Source organism: Alosa sapidissima, chromosome 4, assembly GCF_018492685.1.
Source record: "Alosa sapidissima isolate fAloSap1 chromosome 4, fAloSap1.pri, whole genome shotgun sequence".
NCBI lineage: Eukaryota > Metazoa > Chordata > Actinopteri > Clupeiformes > Clupeidae > Alosa > Alosa sapidissima.
In genome coordinates, this window is record NC_055960.1 from 13,541,251 (window position 1) to 13,561,077 (window position 19,827).

General features: G+C 43.6%; 1 protein-coding gene across 2 annotated transcripts in view; it reads left to right on the plus strand.

The window, feature by feature from the left end:
• Window positions 1-19,827, plus strand: part of timeless (timeless circadian clock) — a 28,170-nt gene that overhangs the window by 4,273 nt on the left and 4,070 nt on the right. For both annotated transcript variants that reach the window (XM_042089916.1, XM_042089915.1), the window contains exons 2-27: window positions 1,374-1,403; window positions 2,912-3,047; window positions 3,535-3,688; window positions 3,972-4,086; window positions 4,285-4,347; window positions 4,558-4,659; window positions 5,370-5,525; window positions 6,103-6,236; window positions 6,442-6,529; window positions 8,642-8,818; window positions 9,110-9,327; window positions 9,758-9,861; window positions 10,276-10,445; window positions 10,760-10,882; window positions 11,207-11,358; window positions 12,232-12,329; window positions 12,850-12,961; window positions 13,106-13,307; window positions 13,901-14,040; window positions 14,369-14,451; window positions 14,627-14,750; window positions 15,124-15,206; window positions 15,595-15,743; window positions 16,687-16,921; window positions 17,100-17,168; window positions 17,276-17,394. In XM_042089916.1, coding sequence (XP_041945850.1) covers window positions 2,951-3,047; window positions 3,535-3,688; window positions 3,972-4,086; window positions 4,285-4,347; window positions 4,558-4,659; window positions 5,370-5,525; window positions 6,103-6,236; window positions 6,442-6,529; window positions 8,642-8,818; window positions 9,110-9,327; window positions 9,758-9,861; window positions 10,276-10,445; window positions 10,760-10,882; window positions 11,207-11,358; window positions 12,232-12,329; window positions 12,850-12,961; window positions 13,106-13,307; window positions 13,901-14,040; window positions 14,369-14,451; window positions 14,627-14,750; window positions 15,124-15,206; window positions 15,595-15,743; window positions 16,687-16,921; window positions 17,100-17,168; window positions 17,276-17,394 — 3,267 coding nt within the window. In that variant the 5' untranslated portion in view covers window positions 1,374-1,403; window positions 2,912-2,950. The remainder of the gene's footprint in view (window positions 1-1,373; window positions 1,404-2,911; window positions 3,048-3,534; window positions 3,689-3,971; window positions 4,087-4,284; window positions 4,348-4,557; window positions 4,660-5,369; window positions 5,526-6,102; window positions 6,237-6,441; window positions 6,530-8,641; window positions 8,819-9,109; window positions 9,328-9,757; window positions 9,862-10,275; window positions 10,446-10,759; window positions 10,883-11,206; window positions 11,359-12,231; window positions 12,330-12,849; window positions 12,962-13,105; window positions 13,308-13,900; window positions 14,041-14,368; window positions 14,452-14,626; window positions 14,751-15,123; window positions 15,207-15,594; window positions 15,744-16,686; window positions 16,922-17,099; window positions 17,169-17,275; window positions 17,395-19,827) is intronic.

Below are 19,827 nucleotides of genomic sequence, written 5' to 3' on the forward strand. Positions count from 1 at the left end.
ACGGATCGCTGAGGGGGTGCCAGAGCATGGATATCTACCTCTCAAAATGAAACCGTTCTGTGGGGCGCCTGCCATGTACCTCGCAGTTGCAAACGACATGAATCCGCCTATATGCACGAACATTAACAGATACCAGCTCCTCAACTTTACCGATTAAAATCTAGTGACCATGCTGTCAACTAAAGCAGACATCCATAGACCGGACATAAGGCCATTCAATTTGCATTTAGATAGTTTCGATTGTAGATGCAATCTTTAAAGTTAGCAACCTCCTCACATTCTTATTTCTGATTTAAAATTCACAACAGTGCATTATATTAGGCTACAATTTAAATGGAAATTTTAAACACTATTCCTCTCGTTTTCTACCTCGCTAACTCCAAAGTAAAGGCGCATTCTTCCGGCTATTGCGCAAAAGCCTCCTGTTCTGATATAACGACTATACGAATATAATATAATCTAATACAACAATACAATATAACGACTTGAGTTATTTGCTGTTTACATCGGAATTGACGTCCACAGTGTTATGGACCCATTTGTCTGCAACGCAACGTAGCCTACAACATTATTTTTAGAAATACAGGAACAGCTTACTACTGACGAATTACGACTGCGCAACATGCAAGAATTTCCCCAATCTTTTCAGTAGTCATTTCCAACTTTTCACGCTGATGGTGCTCAAAATGCAACACAACCGTGTTCAAAGCAGGATCTATCTATGTAGATCCTAGGCTATAGAAATGTATGGTTGGGGAAGGCATAGAAAAGTTGGAGAACCTGTGGCCTAAAACAATATTGGTGGTTGCAGGGTAGATTTGAAGTGAAATGGGTCGCGATTGTCTGTCATTTTTAAAAGTGGGTCCTCAGAAAAAAAGTTTGGGAAACACTGTTCTATATCATTAAGTTATTCAATAGGATAAACATATAGCCTTACATCAAAGCTTACGTCATTTCAATCAGCTACAGACAACGAGTGGCAGACAGAGCGCGATGTCACTTATAGGCTACCAGATTTCATACGATGATGCAAATTTCATACGATGATGCATCATTCCACAAAATGGTTTGTCTTCTCCACCAGGAAGTTATTCAATAAGCTTAACAGTAAACGTAGCCTAACTCAAAACAGCTGTTAGGCTTATGTCATTTTGATCTGTAGAAATGTTACATGCAGTCATGCTTATTGAATGCTTAGCTGGAATGATGTGTTTTCTCCCATCATCCTATTTTTAAAGCACTCATATCTGTGGGCATGCATTTTCATATCTGTGGGTACGGATTTTCTACAGGAATGGCATGTTTGAACAGGCAGTGCACTAGAACAGGCAATGCACTACTAATGTTATTGTTTCTGGCTTTCCCCCACTCAGGTTTGAAACAGCTTGGCTGTTGAGAATCAGGTAAGCAATTATATTTCTGTTGCATCTTTATATATACACTGCTCAAAACAATTAAGGGAACACTTTTTAATTATTAATTATTTGGCAATTATTTGATTTTGCAAGAACTGCCTGTCAGACATTAATGTAGTTTGGGAAAGGAGAAAAGGGTGGAAGGTTTTAAAAAATATATGTTTTAGCAATTGTGAAAGTGTTATTTTTTTGAGCAGTGTATAATAAATATCATAAATATATAAATGATTTGATTAGCATGCAAAAATATGCAGCCTAGAGATGCACCGATATGGAATTTTAGGGCCGATAATCGATATTCATAGGTTTGTTGTGACCGATACGATAACCGATAATATTACTCTTGAAAAAAAATTGTGAAAATTGATTTGGGGAAAGCATTTAATAAGCATAATTTTATTGCAGTAATTTTACCTACCACCAAATGATGGACAGAACTCATAATAGTCCTCAATAGTACGGCAGTCAACAACATAACAGTAGTCTAGCCCTAGCCTACAGTATGTGTGGCTCCTTTAAGTGAACCTGACGTCAGTGAATTGCGAGTGAATGGCTAGAGAGTTTGAATCGTTTTCATTTAGGACTAAACGCTCATAAACGGCTCAGCTTGGAATAAGCTATAGTATAGCGACCAAATCAGAGTTTGTGAGGGAAACTTGGGTTTAGTTTCAACTGCGGGTAACTGAATAAAGCTGCAACTCCAGACTGTATCTTATGTCCGTCTACTCTGTTGCGCACAACCTGCTGCAGCAGAAATGAAAGGCGTTAGCCCCGAAGGTTTTAATAACTTATTATGATGACCTGTCTGGAACTGAAGCACGAATGGTTAGCATATTTCTAGGTAATAATACAAAACCCAAGGTAAAGTAATGCAAATATAATACTAAAACACAACAGAACTAGGCCTACTTATGGAGGATTTTGAGATGCACAGATTCCCAAATGAACGCATATCCACAGATTTTGTTAGAGTGGTGAAATACATTCACACCGCTGACATTATATTGAGGAAAAAGTATAGCCAACCAAGCTCAAGTAGGCTAGCTCAGTGTAGCCAGACGGCCCTTACGTAGGCCTATATTAGGACTTTAAAAAATATCGGCGCAAATTATCGGCCAGAATTCTGTTATCGGACCGATAATAATATTTTCATTTTTTCACTTATCGGCTAATAATATATCGGCTGCCGATATATCATGCATCCCTAATGCAGCCCTAAGTTTTTTTTATGTGAGCATAACCTTTTGTCTTTTTTTCACTTAATTTCCCTTCTGTTAATATTCATATCATTCGTAATACCAATATCATATTTTTATACTTATCAAATGTATACATATATTCATATTTTTGTGTTTCATTCCCTTCTCATTTCACTTCTCATTATGTACCCCCTCTCCCTTTCTCATCATGTTTGTTTGTTTGTTTGTTTGTTTGTTTGTTTGTTTCTCTCTCTCTCACTCTCCGTTCGTCATTCCTCAACTCGGTTTCCTCATTAGACCGGGACCCAAGAAGACCCACAGTAAGGCTGGTGCTATATGGACTTGTACATGATGAATTGTGAGCTTTTGGCTACGTGCAGTGCCCTGGGGTACCTGGAGGGAGACTTATACCACCGGGAGCCTGACTGTTTAGGTGAGTCCACTCATGGTGGCATCAACCACTGCCTGCATGGAAAGGCTGTAGATGGATGAAAACGGTCACGTAGCAAAGATGAAGTTTGTTTACTGCTGATACACTGTATATCCGTGTAGGATGCGTGTTGCCAAGTGGAGGAAAATTAGAAAAAGGAAAATGTTAAGTTGTATTTCATTAACATCAAAACGCATATGCTTAAGTGTACTACAGCCTTAGGAAGGAAAGCAGAATATGTTCTTCTCAGAAAAGAACATATGAACATGTTCATACAGAATGCTTTCACAGCTCCAGCTAATATTGCCAACATGTAGGATGTATTGTAAACACTGGGCTGTTAGCTCAGACAAATGGCTTGCCAAGCCTGAGTCATGCTTTGAAAGAAGTCCAGAGATGTCTTAACAGATAAATACGTTTGTGTGTGTGTGTGTGTTCATGTATGTATGTTTGTATAATGTTTGTGATGTTTGGTTGTGTGTGCATGCAGAGAGCGTGAAGGATCTGATACGTTACCTGCGACATGAGGACGATTCGCGGGACATCCGTCAGCAGCTGGGTGCAGCACAGATCCTGCAGAACGACCTGCTACCGATCATCTCACAGCATGGCCAGGACAAGCCGCTGTTCGATGCCTGCATCAGGTAACATGCACACGCTCATGCTGAAACACCTATTGTAGATTTGTGTGTGTGTGTGTTCTATTCTCTCAGCACCAGACCAAGGGTCCGTTTTTATTGTCGTTGCTGAACACTTGACACTTGTCCATGTTAAATTCGGTTCAATTCAATGTGGCTTTCTTAATGACATCAGGATGCTAAAAAATAGGTTTGTGAGAATGTGTCTGCTGAATACAAGCAAGCCATTGCTCTCAATGTTGTATGTGGTTTGTGTTTAAATGCATCCTGTCACTCTCATCCTCCACAGGCTTATGGTGAACCTTACGCAACCTGCACTGCTTTGCTTTGGCAAAGTACCAGAGGATCCCACATTCAGGCATCACTTCCTGCAGGTTGTCTCGTATCTACAGGCCTATAAAGAGGTGCGTTACTATGCCAACATTATCATATGTACCATTCAGACTTTTTTTAGATGTCCAATCAATTTAGATTGCAGCTGTTGCCATAGTTTTAGTGGTTCATATAACTACATCTATATATGCTATACCTATATTGAGGTTTGAATATGATGTTGGGCAAGTATTCATTATGCTATGTTCTTTTTTCCCTTCCATTGACAGGCTTTTGCCAGTGAGAAGGTTTTTGGGGTCCTGAGTGAGACGCTCTACAACCTGCTTCAGCTGGTCAGTAAAAGCGCAACAATCAGTCATTAAGTGATGATGTTCCTTCAGATGTCAAATCTCAAAATGTATAACTGTAAAAATCAGTAAATGTAACAGTCTCCTTCTCATGCTTGTCATTGATCTCCTGTTTTTTCCCTATGTTCTCTCTCTCGCTCTCTCTCTCTCGCTCTCTCACTCTCTCTTTCTCTTTTCTCTCTTTCTTTTTCTCAGGATTGGGAGCAGCGCCAAGAGGAGGATAACCTGCTGATCGAGCGGATTTTACTGCTGGTCAGGAATGTCCTGCACGTCCCTGCCGATCCCTACGAGGAAAAGGTCAAGAGATAAACATGCATGCATTGCCACCCCATTAGCTTGTGTTCAGATAACAGTGTCATTGTTGTCATGTTGAAGCTGCTGTCAGCATTATGCATTTGGAATAGTTATGCTAGCAGGCCCTCTATTGGGCATCACAGAAGTAGCTAGTCTGAGAATTCTAGATCTCTCCCAGGCTTTGTTGCCATCTCATTAAAGTGCTTTGTTGAAGCAAAGAGTGTCTGTTTAGTACGCTGTATGTCATAATTAATATGGGGGAGTCAAGGACCCCTCAGTATTTGTATTCCTGTATATAAACTGGTAGGCCAAGGTGCATACACCACCAATATCATGGGTTCAGTATCCAGCCAACACATGCTGAAAAAATATGTGTCTGCACTGTCAAGTCTGCTAAATGAGAATGGAAATTTAGGGGGCGCTGTGGCGCAGCAGGCTACAGTGCCCGTACCATGTACGGGTCCGAGTGCCCACGGGGACCTAGGTTCAAATCTGACCTGTGGTCATTTCCTGATTCCCACCCCATCTCTCTCTCCCACTTACTTCCTGTCACTCTTCACGGTCCTGTCCAAATAAAGGCAAAAACGGCCAAAAAATATACTTTAGGGGGAAAAAAAAGAGAATGGAAATTTAGTCAACAACTATGTTATAACTCAAGGTCCAGAAATGCCAAAAAACCCAAACTGAAAAAAGCTTCTTTTGTTCTCTGTCAGAATGTGGATGACGACGCGAGTGTGCACGACAAGCTGCTGTGGGCCATCCATCTGAGCGGCTTCGACGACCTCCTCAAGTTCCTGGCCAGCGCTCAGAGCGAGCAGCAGTGGAGCATGCATGTGCTGGAGGTCATCTCTCTTATGTTCCGTGACCAGGTGAGAGCCCCACGCCACGCAGGCATACTTCAACACACCTGACTCAGCCTGATATGAGTAGTTGGTCTGGAGGGAGAGGGTTGTGTAATTTGGAACGGACACAGTGTCACAGTGTTTGGGAACATTTTGTGAAAGTGGTAATACCAGTAGGCTTGTTGTGAAGAGGCACTGAGGCACTGAAGCTCATAGCATCTGTTAGTATATTATGAAACAACACCTTTCCTTATAATGCTGCAGATATTCAGGTAACACTTTTAAAATTGTTCTACTGCGCTGAGATTCCAACCAGTGATGTTTGATTTGGGAGCTGGGCAGCTATGTAACTGCACCATTAACTTTTATGCAGATGGCTTTCTTTATGGAAGTGAGATAGATCACAACCCAACAGTAGATTGGTAGTCAGTCGGTGCTTGAGAAAATGCAAAAAACAACTCGCACACCAAAACAGCTCCTGTTAATAATTTAATGTGCGCAACATTTCACGCTCGTTGCTCTTCACACTGTCAGTTGGTGCTGCCACACTTGCAGCAGCAGCAGCAGAGGTGGTGTTAAGTCTTGTCCTCTGTCCCCCTGGCAGGCCCCTGAGGTGCTGGCAAGTGCAGGGCAGACGCGGTCGGCGCAGGAGAAGCAGAAAGATGCCAGTGAGCTGGAGGCGCTCCGAGCCAAAGAACAGGCAGAGAAACAATCACGCAACATGCAGCGAGGGTCCAGGTGTGTGTGTTATGGATTTATATCTGTATGTGTGTCTACTACCAACATGCTTTTGGGAGTTTACTTTGTGATGTTCACTAAATGGTCACTTATTACTTTGACTGTTTACATTGTCCTCTTAGATGTCACAATATTGCGATGGCAATATGTTCTGTGAAAGGGATGAGGTCTCATGTTTTGTTTTTCTTGCCGTCTTTGCCTTCAGGCACTCCCGTTTCCGAGGCTCTTATGTGGTGCAGGGACTGAAGTCTATTGGGGAGAAGGATGTAATCTTTCACCAGGGTTTGCACAATGTGAGTCTGCATTAAGAAACCCCACTTTTATGTTGTCTGTTGCTTTACGTTGGTGGCACAGTCTTAAAGGAATTATCCGGAGTAAAATGCACTTTAGATCAATTTACGGATGATTGGGAGTACATGCGTTGAGTTGACATCAAAATCATGTCATTCGGATGTGTTTTGAGAAAGTTCGATTTTACCGTTTTTAGGCAAAACTCGTTAGCCTGGAAGTGACCAGGGCAAGTCATTTTGCCACTACAAAACGCTATTTTTATACCTCTTCTACAGTTCTAAACAACATTACACTTACGTGGTAGTGAGTAGAGGGTCCCTAAAGCCAAACCGAAGTATCCCGAGGTCTTTCTGTGGTCGGATAGAGTCCAGAATGAATTTCATCAAGCCAGTACCTTTCCGGAAATGTTGCTGCTGCAGCTGGCATCTTTAGGGGAAAGTCCGTAGGAGTCGATTGCCGAGTGTGGAGTAACACGCTCTGGAAATTCACAATTTCGTTGACGTTTTTTTTTTTTATTTAAAAAAAAAACATAGTCCAGTATTTCTTTCGTAATTGAAATGAAGTTGTATGGACTGGACTATTTTTTATTTATTTATTTATTTATTTTTTTTTAAGAACGGCGACGAAATTGTGAATTTCCAGAGCGTGTTACTCCACACTCGGCAATTGACTCCTACGGATTGATCTAAAGTGCATTGTACTCCGGATAATTCCTTTAAGGTGATGATACATGGGGCAACTTTTTAAGCAGTGTTGCTGGGCAACCACATATCCAGTTCCTTGTGTTCTGATTGGATGATCAATAATCAGCAGGCAGATTATTATGAAGCTCTCAAGAAAATAATTGATGCCCAATATCAGTGGGGAATGTGCCAGAACAACAATACTCGGAAACATTGCTCACAAAGTTGCCTTGTGCAGGGTTCCCCTGGTCATGGGAAACCTGGAAAAGTCATGGAATTTTAAAATCCCAATTAAGACAATAAAGACCCCCTGTATGGGGTTTGCTCGCATAAAATGATTCTGTGTATTTTGCAACAACACACCAACAAACACATGCAGTGGCTATTCAAAATGACATCAAAATCGCTGTGCAATAAACTGAGACTTCGAATAGATCAGGCTACTTTGGACTGTCTATTGAATTTAAATAAACAAACGACAATTCCGACTGCAAGGTCCCAAATTGAAACAAGCAATAATACCAGAGATTGTTTTTAAGTCACATCGTTGCAAATTTGATAAGATTCATCATTCCACAAATAGTTTGTCTACTCTATCATTAAGTTATTCAATTGATTAAACATATAGCCTTGCAGCCATGCTAAATTATGCTATTAAATTCTATAATATAATATTCAGTATTGAATGCTTAGCTTGGAATGATGTTTTTCCCGTCATCCTATTTTTAAAGTAGGCCTAGATGCGGGCATGTAATTGGCACTGCACTAGTTCAACTAAAAACATTGTGAGCATCGTACAGAGATCCACAACCCACCTGAACAGTAAGACAAGAAGACTCCCTAGTCCCTACATTAGGTGACAATCTATTTACTCAGCCAAGGTTCCTCCAGCCGATCCAATCCCGACACCTTCATCCATGCCCAAGCCTTTATCTTTATCGTTGCTATAAATGAGCGTACTATTTAGGCTAATCTTTAATCAGTTCTCCAGAGTGGAATGAATGGACTACATTTTCGTGTTATTGAAGAGCAATCCTTTCCAAATGCAATTAGGGGTTCAATTTATGTCCGGTAAATTGGCACTCGTAAGTCCTTTGTGTCTTCTGCTACTGATTAGAGTAACACTGTGAACACTCAGCCTCGCCTGCCTTAAGAGACATGGCAAAATTAAAAACCTTGAGATAATCTGTTTCTGTAGGAAGGTTGCTTACTTGTAAACAGTTTTTCTCTACCGGGCTGCGTTTTGTGTTGACAGTTGAGGTGGCCAGCTTGCTTTAAATGGCACTACATTTGTGTTGTAATAACATTTTACATCTCAAGTAAGACACATAGTGAAAGGCCACACTTGCTGGTAATACTGTGCTGCATAGTGAACTTTCATTGGGGATACCTCTCCAGCCTGTTTAACATCTCCTTTTTTTCCCCGGTCAGTTTAAGAACTACTCTCACGACGTGGGGAAGGCTGTGCGGCGCGTGCCCAAGAGGAAGCGGATGGCAAAGGACGTGGAGATGACGCGCCGCTCCGCCCTCAACGTACGCCTCTTCCTGCGCGAGTTCTGCATCGACTTTCTGGACAACTGCTACAATCGCCTCATGTACCTGGTCAAGGTGAGCCAGAGTGGGCGCTGATGATGGGTCTCTGGTCATCCTTTTGAATACTGTTAAAGTTGCTTGCCTATGAAGGCCTTGAAGGTTTCTGACAACTTCAGGCACAGAAATTCTTTGCTTTAAGCCCTGTTCTCCTCTCAGTCGGATTTCTGCAGATTTTGGTCTCATTGATCTGTTGATACAGATGGATAGAACCTTTGGTTCCTACATCATCTTCCGGTTCCTTCATCTCTTCGTGTAAATGTAAAAATCATTTACATTTCATTCTTTCCATCCCCCCTCCCCTCCCAGGAGAATCTGATGAGGGAGCAGGCCCAACAGCATGATGAGACTTACTACCTCTGGGCCCTCAACTTCTTCATGGCGTTCAACCGCTTCAATGGCTTCCAGCCCGATCTGGTCTCCGAAACCCTCTCTATCCGCGCTTTCCATTTCATTGAGAAGAACATCACCAACTATTACGAGATGATGCTTATGGAAAAAAAAGAGGCTACCTCCTGGTCACGCAGGTGAGAGACCAACACACAGATCTAGATTATTGAATGGCAAATCATGAATATGAACAGACTGGTCAATCGGATGAGTCTAAGTTGCTGTGTTTCCAATTGTGAGTTGGCTTAAAGTTGAATAGAATTGTGTGTTAGGAGCAGGCTTCACTCAGTTTCTTATTTATTTTTGAGAGTGCTTGGCCAAACAAATAAGTAATACCAAAGAAGAAAAGGCCGCACTTTGCATACAACCGTGTTTATTGCACAGATGCGTTTCGGCTTAGCGCCTTACTCAGTGTGCTCCTTAAAGTTGAATATAAACAGTACAATGAACTGAGACTGGCCTGAAAGAGCAGGCTTCGCTGTCTACATACTCTTTTGTCGTGTGTGTCTGTATGCTTTCATTTGGTTTACAATGATGATTCTTATTGTTTTATTTTCCTTTCTCCAGAATGCACCTGGCCCTTAAGGCATACCAGGAGCTGTTGTTGACTCTCAGTGAGATGGACAGATCAAAGGATGAGAATGTTCGCCAGAGCGCCAACGTCATCAAAAGTAAGAATGCAAGTCACACTTAGCTGCATCTGCTTTTTCTCCTAACCACTTAAAGAATTTGCCTAATTCACCGGCGGCCAGAACAAGGCTAAAGGGTACACTTGCCATTACACCTAAGTCCAGCAGATGCCAAAAAAAAAAAACTCACTGAAGAAGAAGAACACGCTAGTGAACCCTTCTTTTTCATTTAGCTTTTTTTTGGCAGTTTGCAAACTGAGTGCATTACCGCCACCATCTGCTGGACTGAGGTGTAATGGCAAGTGTACCTTTTAGCCACTGGTGTGCTAGGACATTTTTTTTTTCAGTCATTGCCCAACAGATGGCAGCCTTTAGGAAATGTTCCCAGTATTGGTTATTGGATGTCACCAGACGGTCTTGTAAGGGTGCTTCACCATCTCCATGCTCTCCCCTCAGGTAATATCTTCTACCTGATGGAGTACCGGGAGATCTTCCTCACACTGCTGCGTAAGTTTGATGAGCGGACGCAGCCGCGGTCGTTCCTGCGAGACCTGGTGGAGTCCACACACCTGTTCCTGCGCATGCTGGAGCGCTTCTGCAAGGGCCGCAACAACCTCGTGGTGCAGGTGAGTGTAGTAGTCGTCTTCTAAACTATGGAGTCATATAAAGTATTAGAAAATTATTGTGTCACTCTATATTGTTTATTATTGACTATTTTAATTGTAAGTGCAAGGCTCACTTGAATATAGCATAACTTGCCATAAATATTAGTATCTGTAAAACCCTTCTGCAAGAGTGTAAATTGGCAACATCTCTTGCGACTTACTATGTTTATTACATAATAATCATCAAGTAAGCTTGATGTCGGACACATTCATATTTCTTCATGGAGTAAATGTGTTGCTTTTGTAAATAACTGTTTTCCTCGCCCCTTAAACAGAAGAAGAAGGTGAAGCGCAGGAAGAGGAGCCAGAAGAAGCAGACGGGTCCGGAGAACACACCAGAAACGCTAGAGGAGGCCTGGCAGATCGTCACCCAGGACCTCAGAGCAGCTAGCTTCCAGGTAGGTTTTTACACCCAAGCCACACATTATTCATTAGTCAATAAGATTGCAATGTCTGAGCTTCACTTATGAGCATATGGCACAAAAACAGCACTTTTTATACTCTTAAATATGGATTGTTTCACAAATATTGATCAGTATGTTTATATATTTACTTAGAGACTTTGTAGTTCAAAATAGTGATGTCAATTATTCGCTTTCTTAACAGTACTATTTTATTGTAATGGCAAATAAAACTTCTCTGATTCCATGTGTATTTTATTCTTCTGGCCCATCGCATAGTTTTGCGTTCTCTTTTTTTTTTTTTTTTTTCTTTGTTTGTAGTTACCCTCCTCTCTGACAGAGGGCGCCGTGCCCTTTGATGCTGCATCAGAAACCCCACTGGAAGAGCAGCGAACAGAGGCCATGGTGCGCATCCAGGATGCCCTGATTGGCCGCCAAGGTCCCGAGGCCCTCGGCCTGCTCCGGGCTGCCAGGTCAGAAATAGCAGATCGCTGTGCACCATGCGCTTGTTAACCACCCCATGTTTGAGAGCTTTAAACACTACTTTTGGATGTGTTATTTTCAGACCTTTTCATGTTCTGAACGAACCGTCAGATGAATGTCATTCTACTGAACAACATTTACTTTTTTTAATTTGCAGTTAGCTAGCAGTGTCATTAACTCATTGAATGCCAAGCTGTTTTCGGGAGCTTTGTCCTAGAGTGCCAGCAATCTAGACCATTGTTGATGATTTTTGTACAGCCACAGTATATTCTGTGTTATAGCTATGAGCACATACAATAGCTCGATTAAAAGGTGAGACTTTAAGCTCTCGCCTCTGTTCCTGAGAAATCCCAAGCTAAACAGTGGCTAGTTTTCATCCAAATCGCTGTTTTTTTTTCTAGAAATGGAGATATAATGTCTTTCATGAAATATGAAGTGTTGCCTGTTACTTACTTGTGTAAACTTTCGAGGAAGTGATCAGCGAGACCTGGCGAGACTGCCACCTAGTGATAGACCCACGAAAATGGCCTGGTTTTGACCTGACGTGCATGCGTCACTGATTCGACCGAAAGCGGCAACCGAGTTATGATAAAATGTCCAGATTGTGCGTTTTCATGAGTTTCACGATCGTCATATATTTCATTTCCATTCATCACAGAGTTCCCAAAATCACATATAAGGTGTGTTAGAGTGTCTAGTTTCGTAATTTTAAAAAAAAAAAAAGCTAAAAACGTAATATTACGTTTTTGGCACTCAATGAGTTAAACATGTCTTGTTTTTCTTCTGCTCTCTCTCTCTCTCTCTCTCTCTCTCTCTCTCTCTCTCTCTCTCTCTCTCTCTCTCTCTCTCTCGTCTACTCACAGAGAGGTATGGCCGGAGGGGGATGTGTTCGGTGCAGTCGATGTGGAACCCGAGGAGGAGCTTGACCTGCTCAAGCAGATCCTCTTTGCCAACCTACCCAGTAAGATACCAGTCGTTTAAAGGTGCTCTAAAGCGATGCCACGCGTTTTATAGACTAAAACATTTTATGTCACTTACTGCAAACATCATCTAACCAACCGCTAGCTGTCTGTGTCCTGAATACACTGTAAAAAAACGCGATCTCTGTGGACAGCCCAGGCTCCAGAAACGGCAACAAAAACAACCTGGGCAAACCTAACCGATAAAAACATAAACTGTTCCAGCAAATCACAGACGAGATGCACGTTTAGGAGAGTTTCAGTTGCACGAGAGCAGCATGTGAGGGAGGGGGAGGAAGTAGCGAGCTAGTTCTCTGTTTTGTTTAAAGTCAACAGAAGTGACGTTACCCAGCATCGCTTAGAGCACCTTTAATAGAGACATGCAGTATACACTTTTCTGCACATTAAAGAAATGGGGAAGTATAGGGAAAAGTTGAGGAAATTGTTTGATTTTTTGAAAAGGATTAGCATTTCAGTATTTTGCAGTGACTGGCTGAGCAGTATGTTTTCCTCCACAACCAGGGCCAGCTGCAGTGGATAATGCCGAGGAGGAGGAGGAGGAAGAGGAGGAGGAGGAGCTGGAGTCAGTGAGGGTGTCTGAGACAGAGTTCAACTTCTTGGACTTCATCAAACGGTGTGTGAAAAACGGTTCAGTGACACCCAGCAGTTACATGTTTGCAGTGGGAGAAAGGGATTTGCAAATGCTATGTCTTGAATTTTCAAGCCAGCCTTAAGTTCTCCAGTCTAGGCCTGTGTAACCATGGTGCCTCTCCCTCAGGTTTGCCAACCCCGCCATCGTGCGTCCCTACGTGCTGCTGCTGCGCACGTACACCCAGAACACGGCCCACACCAACCACTGCATCGCCCGCATGCTCCACCGCCTCGCCGTCGACCTCAAGATGGAGGCGCTGCTCTTCCAGCTCTCCGTCTTCTGTCTCTTCAACAAGATCCTCGGGGACCCTGCCGCCGCTGCCTATAAGGTAACCACGGTAACCTGCCAGCGCTGGGTTCACTGGGCGCAGTTCCGTTGGCGGACGCGGGCTGCCCACGTGTTTGTCTGTGCGCGTGTGTTTGCCTGGTGTGGAATACATACCCCTCCCATTGGGTGGAATAGATTATACAGTAGATGTCCTCAGATGTGGGCGAAGAGAGATGTTGTCGTTTGTTTGAGAAACGGTCTAGACAGTAGACGTAATGCCGATTTGTGGTGTGTGAAGTGTTTATTTTTCACAACCTCTGGCACATGCAAAAAGACAGATGTCACCAGAATATTAACTTGCCAGTATGGGAAAACCCATACTTTCCTTAACAACAGTGTCTCTAAGTTCCTTTAAATCAATAGAAGGGATAGCAGTGGAATAGGTGCAGAATTTTCTCACAATTCACTGAAGTTTTGGCAGCCCAGGCCAACCACTGCAGAGTAAACTTGATGAACTAAACATCCTTCGCTGAAAGATGGCAAGGTTTTGTCCGTCTCGGAGTTAGACCTCAACTTTGAAGTCCGTCACCATTCTGCCTAAAACAACTCCACCTCATTGTAAATATTCTCCTCCTTTGTGGCCTCTCTGTCCAGGAGCTGGGGACTTTCGCCAAGTATATCCTGCATCGCTTCTTTGCACTGGCGGCACGGAACAACAAGGCCTATGTGGAGTTGCTGTTCTGGAAGAACGTGGGTGCTGTTCGAGAAATGACTGAAGGATACTCCATAGATGGGTCAGTGTGTGTGTGTGTGTGTGTGTGTGTGTGTGTGTGTGTGTGTGTGTGTGTGTGTGTGTGTGTGTGTGTGTGTGTGTCCCTGTGAATATCTGTCAATATCTGTGACCATTTTTAGTTTTAGTTTTTTGATTTGTTGTGTCTGTTACATATTTTCAATGATGCATAACTACCTCTGTTATGATGAGATTAGAGTTCTTTCCTTTAGTTTCCAACTTTCCTTTAGTTTCAGCTCCTTAGAATACCAACTGTGTAATGCTATTGGCAAATGTTTGGATCTGAGTCTTGCTCATTGGTTTGTGACATATGTTTGCATGTACATCTGCAGAGATGGGGCAAAGAAGGCCAAGTGGACTCCAGAGGAGGAAGAGGAGTTGCAGAGGCTGTATGAAGAGCACAAGGACTCAGGAGGTGAGGCCAGCTGCCTGTGGCCTGTATGAGCCTCCTCACCTTATGTGACCGCAGGAAAAGTTGCATCAACATAATAGTAGCTTTTAACATGCCTGGAAATAAGACAGATGTGTGTGTCCCTAGCATACTTTTAAATTCTATCTATCTCTTTCGTGCTCCGTCTTTCCCCCTGTAGTTCCTGACATTGTGGAGACTCTCCTGCCGTTACTCAGCAACCCCAACCGTAATCGTCGCCAGGTCGTGACCCAAATGGTTGTCTTGGGTCTTGTGGACAGCGCTAAGGACCTGAAAAAAGAAAAGTGAGTGTGTGGGGGTTCTTTTGTTTTCTCGTTCATATGTGATCATATGCAGTGGTCTGTTTAATGTCCAATGTATGAATTTAAGACTGTAGAAAGCAGGTCATATGGTTAATGGAATCGTGCCTGCCTGGTCCCGGACTGTGTGTACAATAGGCGTCAGCTATTGTTTATGCGGACCGTGGTGGCATAGGCCCTCTGTGCTGTAAACAGTACATACCAGATTTTATGTTGTGTAAAACAAAAGACTGCGAGGAGAAATGTCTAGAGCCGCAGTGCAGTGACACAAAGCAGATGAGGGAACTGAAATTTGACGAACCTGTTTGAATCTTTGTCCTCTGCCTCTCTTCGCTGTCTCCATGGCACTCCGCTAAAGGAAAGGCACACGTATTGTCCTGTGGACTGAGGACCAGGAGGGGGAGCTGCGGATGTTGTTTGAGGAGCACAGGAACTCTGATGGTGAGACCGATGTGGCCGCTGGCCTTTTTGGGGTCGTTGATGACTGCTGTGTAATTGGCACATTTATTCATACTCCACGTGGTGTGTGGTGAGTGTTCTGGCGCATAATGGCTGCTGTCCACATTGGTGGTGGTCAGTTAGGTTCCCCCTTCAATGTAAAGCGCTTTGGGGGCCTTGAAAATAAGCTATATAAAATGCAATATGTTGTCCTTGTGTTGTTGCTATTCAACACTGTTGTTTGAGCTCTGAGAATTTAATTTACCATTCTAATCCTTTAGCCTAAATTTATTTCTGGCATTATACCTTGTCCTTTGCCCAGGGTTGTACATGGTGTTTTGAATGTGCTCATGATCTCGCTGCCCAAATGTCATCCCTCTGTTCCTCTCAGACATACTGGGGAACATTCTGAAGCGGTTGACGGCGAAGCGCTCTCGAGCTCGCGTGGTGGACAAGCTGCTCAGCCTGGGCCTCGTGGGCGACCGGAAGGAGTTGTACAAGAAGAGACGACGCCAGGCCCCTGGGAAGAGCGCTGGAATGGTAGAGCTATGCTCTCCTCCTGTTCATCTAGTCTTAAAGCTGCAGTTGGCAAGATTTCTTTTGATCTTATTCACTGAAACCGATACTATGCTCTGACAGAACGACATAAATCAGCCGGTTTTAGAAGAAAAAAAAACGCACTTCTACCTCCACCTAGAGCCTGTTATTTGTTTTGCAAAATTCCACAGCTCCCAGTTCTTCTGGTCCAATCCGAGCAGGGCTGTGTGAGATCTAACTGAATCACAGTCTGGTGCGCACTGACGAGCACAAACTCGATGAGGGGGTGCTCGGTGGTAGTGGGGGAGGGGCATGAGAGTTGTAAACATTTAAAATTTTGGCTAAGTCATCTCAATCTGTCAGACTTGCCAACTGCAGCTTTAAAATTTTTTTTTTTTAATGAATTCCTAGAGATTCCTCAAGACAAGGAAAGCCTGGAATGCATGACTCGGATCTTTTAAGCTTTTGGACATGATTTAATTTAACCAAAGTCCTTTTAGGCAAGTCCCTCCACTCGGCGGCCATTTGACAACGCTTTTTGGGCACTTGTCGGGCATCCAATTCGGCAGAAATGCGCGTGCGCAAGGCTTCACGACACCAATCTTGCTCTAGCAGCAAGATCACAACACATGATTGGCACGATGTCTTCACAACACACCATATGATTGGCTCAATGTATTCACATGTCGACGTTTTGCCGAGGAAGGGGTGGGATATGTGTAGACAACGGCCATATTGGCGTGACAAACTATCCCCATGCATTTCTATGGAGTATTTTTTGAGTGCTGTGTCTCCACATTAGAAAGTCTCTGATTTAACTTAGTGGGGGTTTTTTTAGGTTTTTTTTTATTATATAATATTGTATAAAGCCATCCTGCCTCCTCTATAAAGAAATTGATAGAAATTGGCAATGAATTCAGTCCTGTTCTGTTCTGTTTTTTTCTAGACTGAGGAGGATTTCTTTGCTGACTTGAGCGGGGTGCCAAGGGAGGACTGCTTTGACAGAGACGAAGAAGAGGAAGAGGAGGAGTTATCTGATGAAGAGGAAGAGGAGAGTGAGAAGGAGCAACCGGTGGAGAGCAGGGTGAAGCCGGGCCAGAAGAAGAGGGGCAGAAGTAATGGGAGCTCGGGAGAAAGAAATGTCAACTTGGAGACCATGGTCAGAAGCTTACAGCAGGAAGGTGAGTTAAAGGGGATGGCTCTGTCTAGTCTCTAATAGCTGAAAAAATGACTGACTGATTACTCGGAGAACAACTTATAAGTATTGCATGTGTATATGAACGTAGCAACACTGGTTAGTTAGTTAGTTGGTTTATAATGTCATGGAACCACCTCTCAATCATTTGTGTCTCTTCACAGGCCTGTCAGGACCTCTTTTGTGGCTACAGAACTGCCTGAACAGAACAGCAGATGATCGAGAGGAGGAAGGTACGCAGACTGACCAAAACAAATCTATTGAAAATATGGCACTAAGTAATATGGCCTTTTATATTTGCACCAGGTTCTTTAATCACTCCCTTCTTTGGGTCTCTCAGGAGCCTTCCATGCTGTACCTCTGGTGCCCCTGACTGAGGAAAACGAGGATGCCATGGAGAACCACAGTTTCCAGAAGCTTCTAAAGAAAGTGGGCATCCGTGCACCCGCTAATGAGCAGGTAGGTCTGAAGATCTTCTAGGAAATTCCCATTACCAGGTCTTCTGTCAGACTCTGAACAGTATAATCTTTCCCTCATGTAATGGAAGACTCTGAGTCTTTACAACGTCTTAATATTTATATTTGTAACATGTAATATGTGACGTGTTACTTGAACACTAAGGCCCATGCTACTCCGGCTCCGTAACTGAAGCCCTCCATTCGGGAGCGTAAAAATAGTTTTTAAGGCATGTGGTAGAGTACCCGAGTGGTGAAGGAGAAATCAGGCTGAGACAGCAGGTTTAAGCCCACAGTGTTTTATTTACAACATGCAAAAATAATCAAAAATACAGTCCACTTCCTATCCGACACTCGGTCGCACCCGACATGAAATAAAACGAACAAGACAAACAAAACATTTAACAAACACGAATATTTAAGGTCTCTTATGGCTAGGCTACATGCCACTATATAATCGGACCTGACCGCAGGACTCACACCAGCCCCTTACCGCGTGTCACGAAACTTTGAACCACTGCATAGCGAAAAGCCGACGTTTTTGCCTAGGCGGCACATCGTCACATACCCCCCACCTTATGTCCAAGCGTCTCGAGGACGCTGCAGACACGGACACCCTCCCGCACTGGGAGAACAGAAGACAGAAAAAAATAATATGCCTAATTAGTGAATAGCATTAGCCTGCCTCGGACAGGCATAATCAGGGGTAACATAGCAGGTAGGCCTACACACCAAAATGGATGGGAAAGTACAAAGGAAACCACCACGTACACAAAAACAAATAAGCCATTCAACACACATAATATACGTTTCAGACATGGGCAGATTACCATTTGAGCATTAGGAACAAAACCAGAGTCCAATAGTCTATTAGATGTAGAGCTTGTCTGTTGCCCAATGGGAGAGTCTAGCAACCCCACAGTTCTTTGAGGTGCCAAAGGAGCCTTTACCTTGACAAACGGCTTCTCTCGTATGAAAGGAGAACGTGTGCGTCTCTTCCGCCGCCCCCTGCCCGAAATGCGCCTTTTGCGCTTAACTTTTCGCGGAGGATCAGGTGCCGTTGACGGTGCTGTGCTCACCGACACCTGTTCAGCTACTGCAGCGCTGGGTCTGTCCTCTGTAGTAGACCCCATGAGTAGGTCTGGAACCTCAGTAGGCTCTGCACAATCGAGGGAGTCTTCTAGAGCATCTGAAGCCAATGCATGGGCCTCCATAGGCCGTGTAGAATCAAAACAGCCTCGCTAGGCTCGGGTGCTCCTCCACTGGCCACCTTGTACCTCGCTGGTTGCTCTGCTGCTATGGGAAGGCTGGCTGCCTCGCCCCGCACCTCCAGTGGTTGATGAAAAGCGCACATCGCCAGCTCGTGCCCATATCTCCAACAATGCTTGCACCATTACTCTAGCGCGTCCGCACAGGAGAAGGAATGATGGTTGTCGCTGCAGCAATGTGTACAAGAATACTCATCCCTTGGTCGGAGATGGCAGGAACATGGCTCATGGCCTGGTTTTAGGCCTTTACCCATCTGCTCAAGTAGAAACCGCGGTGTGGAAAAGTAGAGCTTTTCTCCACTGCCACTGGATCCCACCACTGCCACCAAATGTGGTAGAGCACCCGAGTGGTGAAGGAGAAATCAGGCCGAGACAGCAGGTTTAAGAGGGCCCACGGTGTTTTATTTACAACATGCAAAAATAATCAAAAATACAGTCCACTTCCTATCCGACACTCGGTCGCACCCGACGTGAAGTAAAAAGAAAAAGAAAACATTTAACAAACACGAATATTTAAGGTCTCCTATGGCTAGGCTACATGCCACTATATAATCAGACCTGACCGCAGGACTCACACCAGCCCCTTACCGCGCGTCATGAAACTTTGAACCCCTGCATAGAGAAAAGCCGGCGTTTAAATGGCCAATTAACTAATTACTTCCGCTGACACCGGCGTAGTCTAAACACCCAAAACGGACACACTGCCCCTACCTGGCGGACATCTAAAGCAAACATCAGGACATCAAAAATTGCCATAGCACACCTACAAAAACACATGATCAAATATTAAGCAACATTCCTCGCGCGCAAAGGAACGCGCCAAACATATAGAACACGCACAAATAATAATTCATGAAATTGACATAACATGCATCATTAATTAAATAATAATCAAAGAATTATAGTGCGATGTGCTGCCTAGGCGGCACATTGTCACAAGGCACACTGCAAGATTTACACCTTTATGAAGCCAATTTGATGGTAAACGAACTTGTAATAGGCGAATCATTCACCTAGCATAGCTATACAGCATAGACGTAGCGAGTCCCTACCGAGAAAGCCAACCATGCAACTTCCAAGAGCTCTTTGGAGATGGTTTTTGCCTGTTGTTAATCCTTCACCTGCACAACAAAAACATTTGCATTGTGTACAGGGGGATAAGTCGCGAA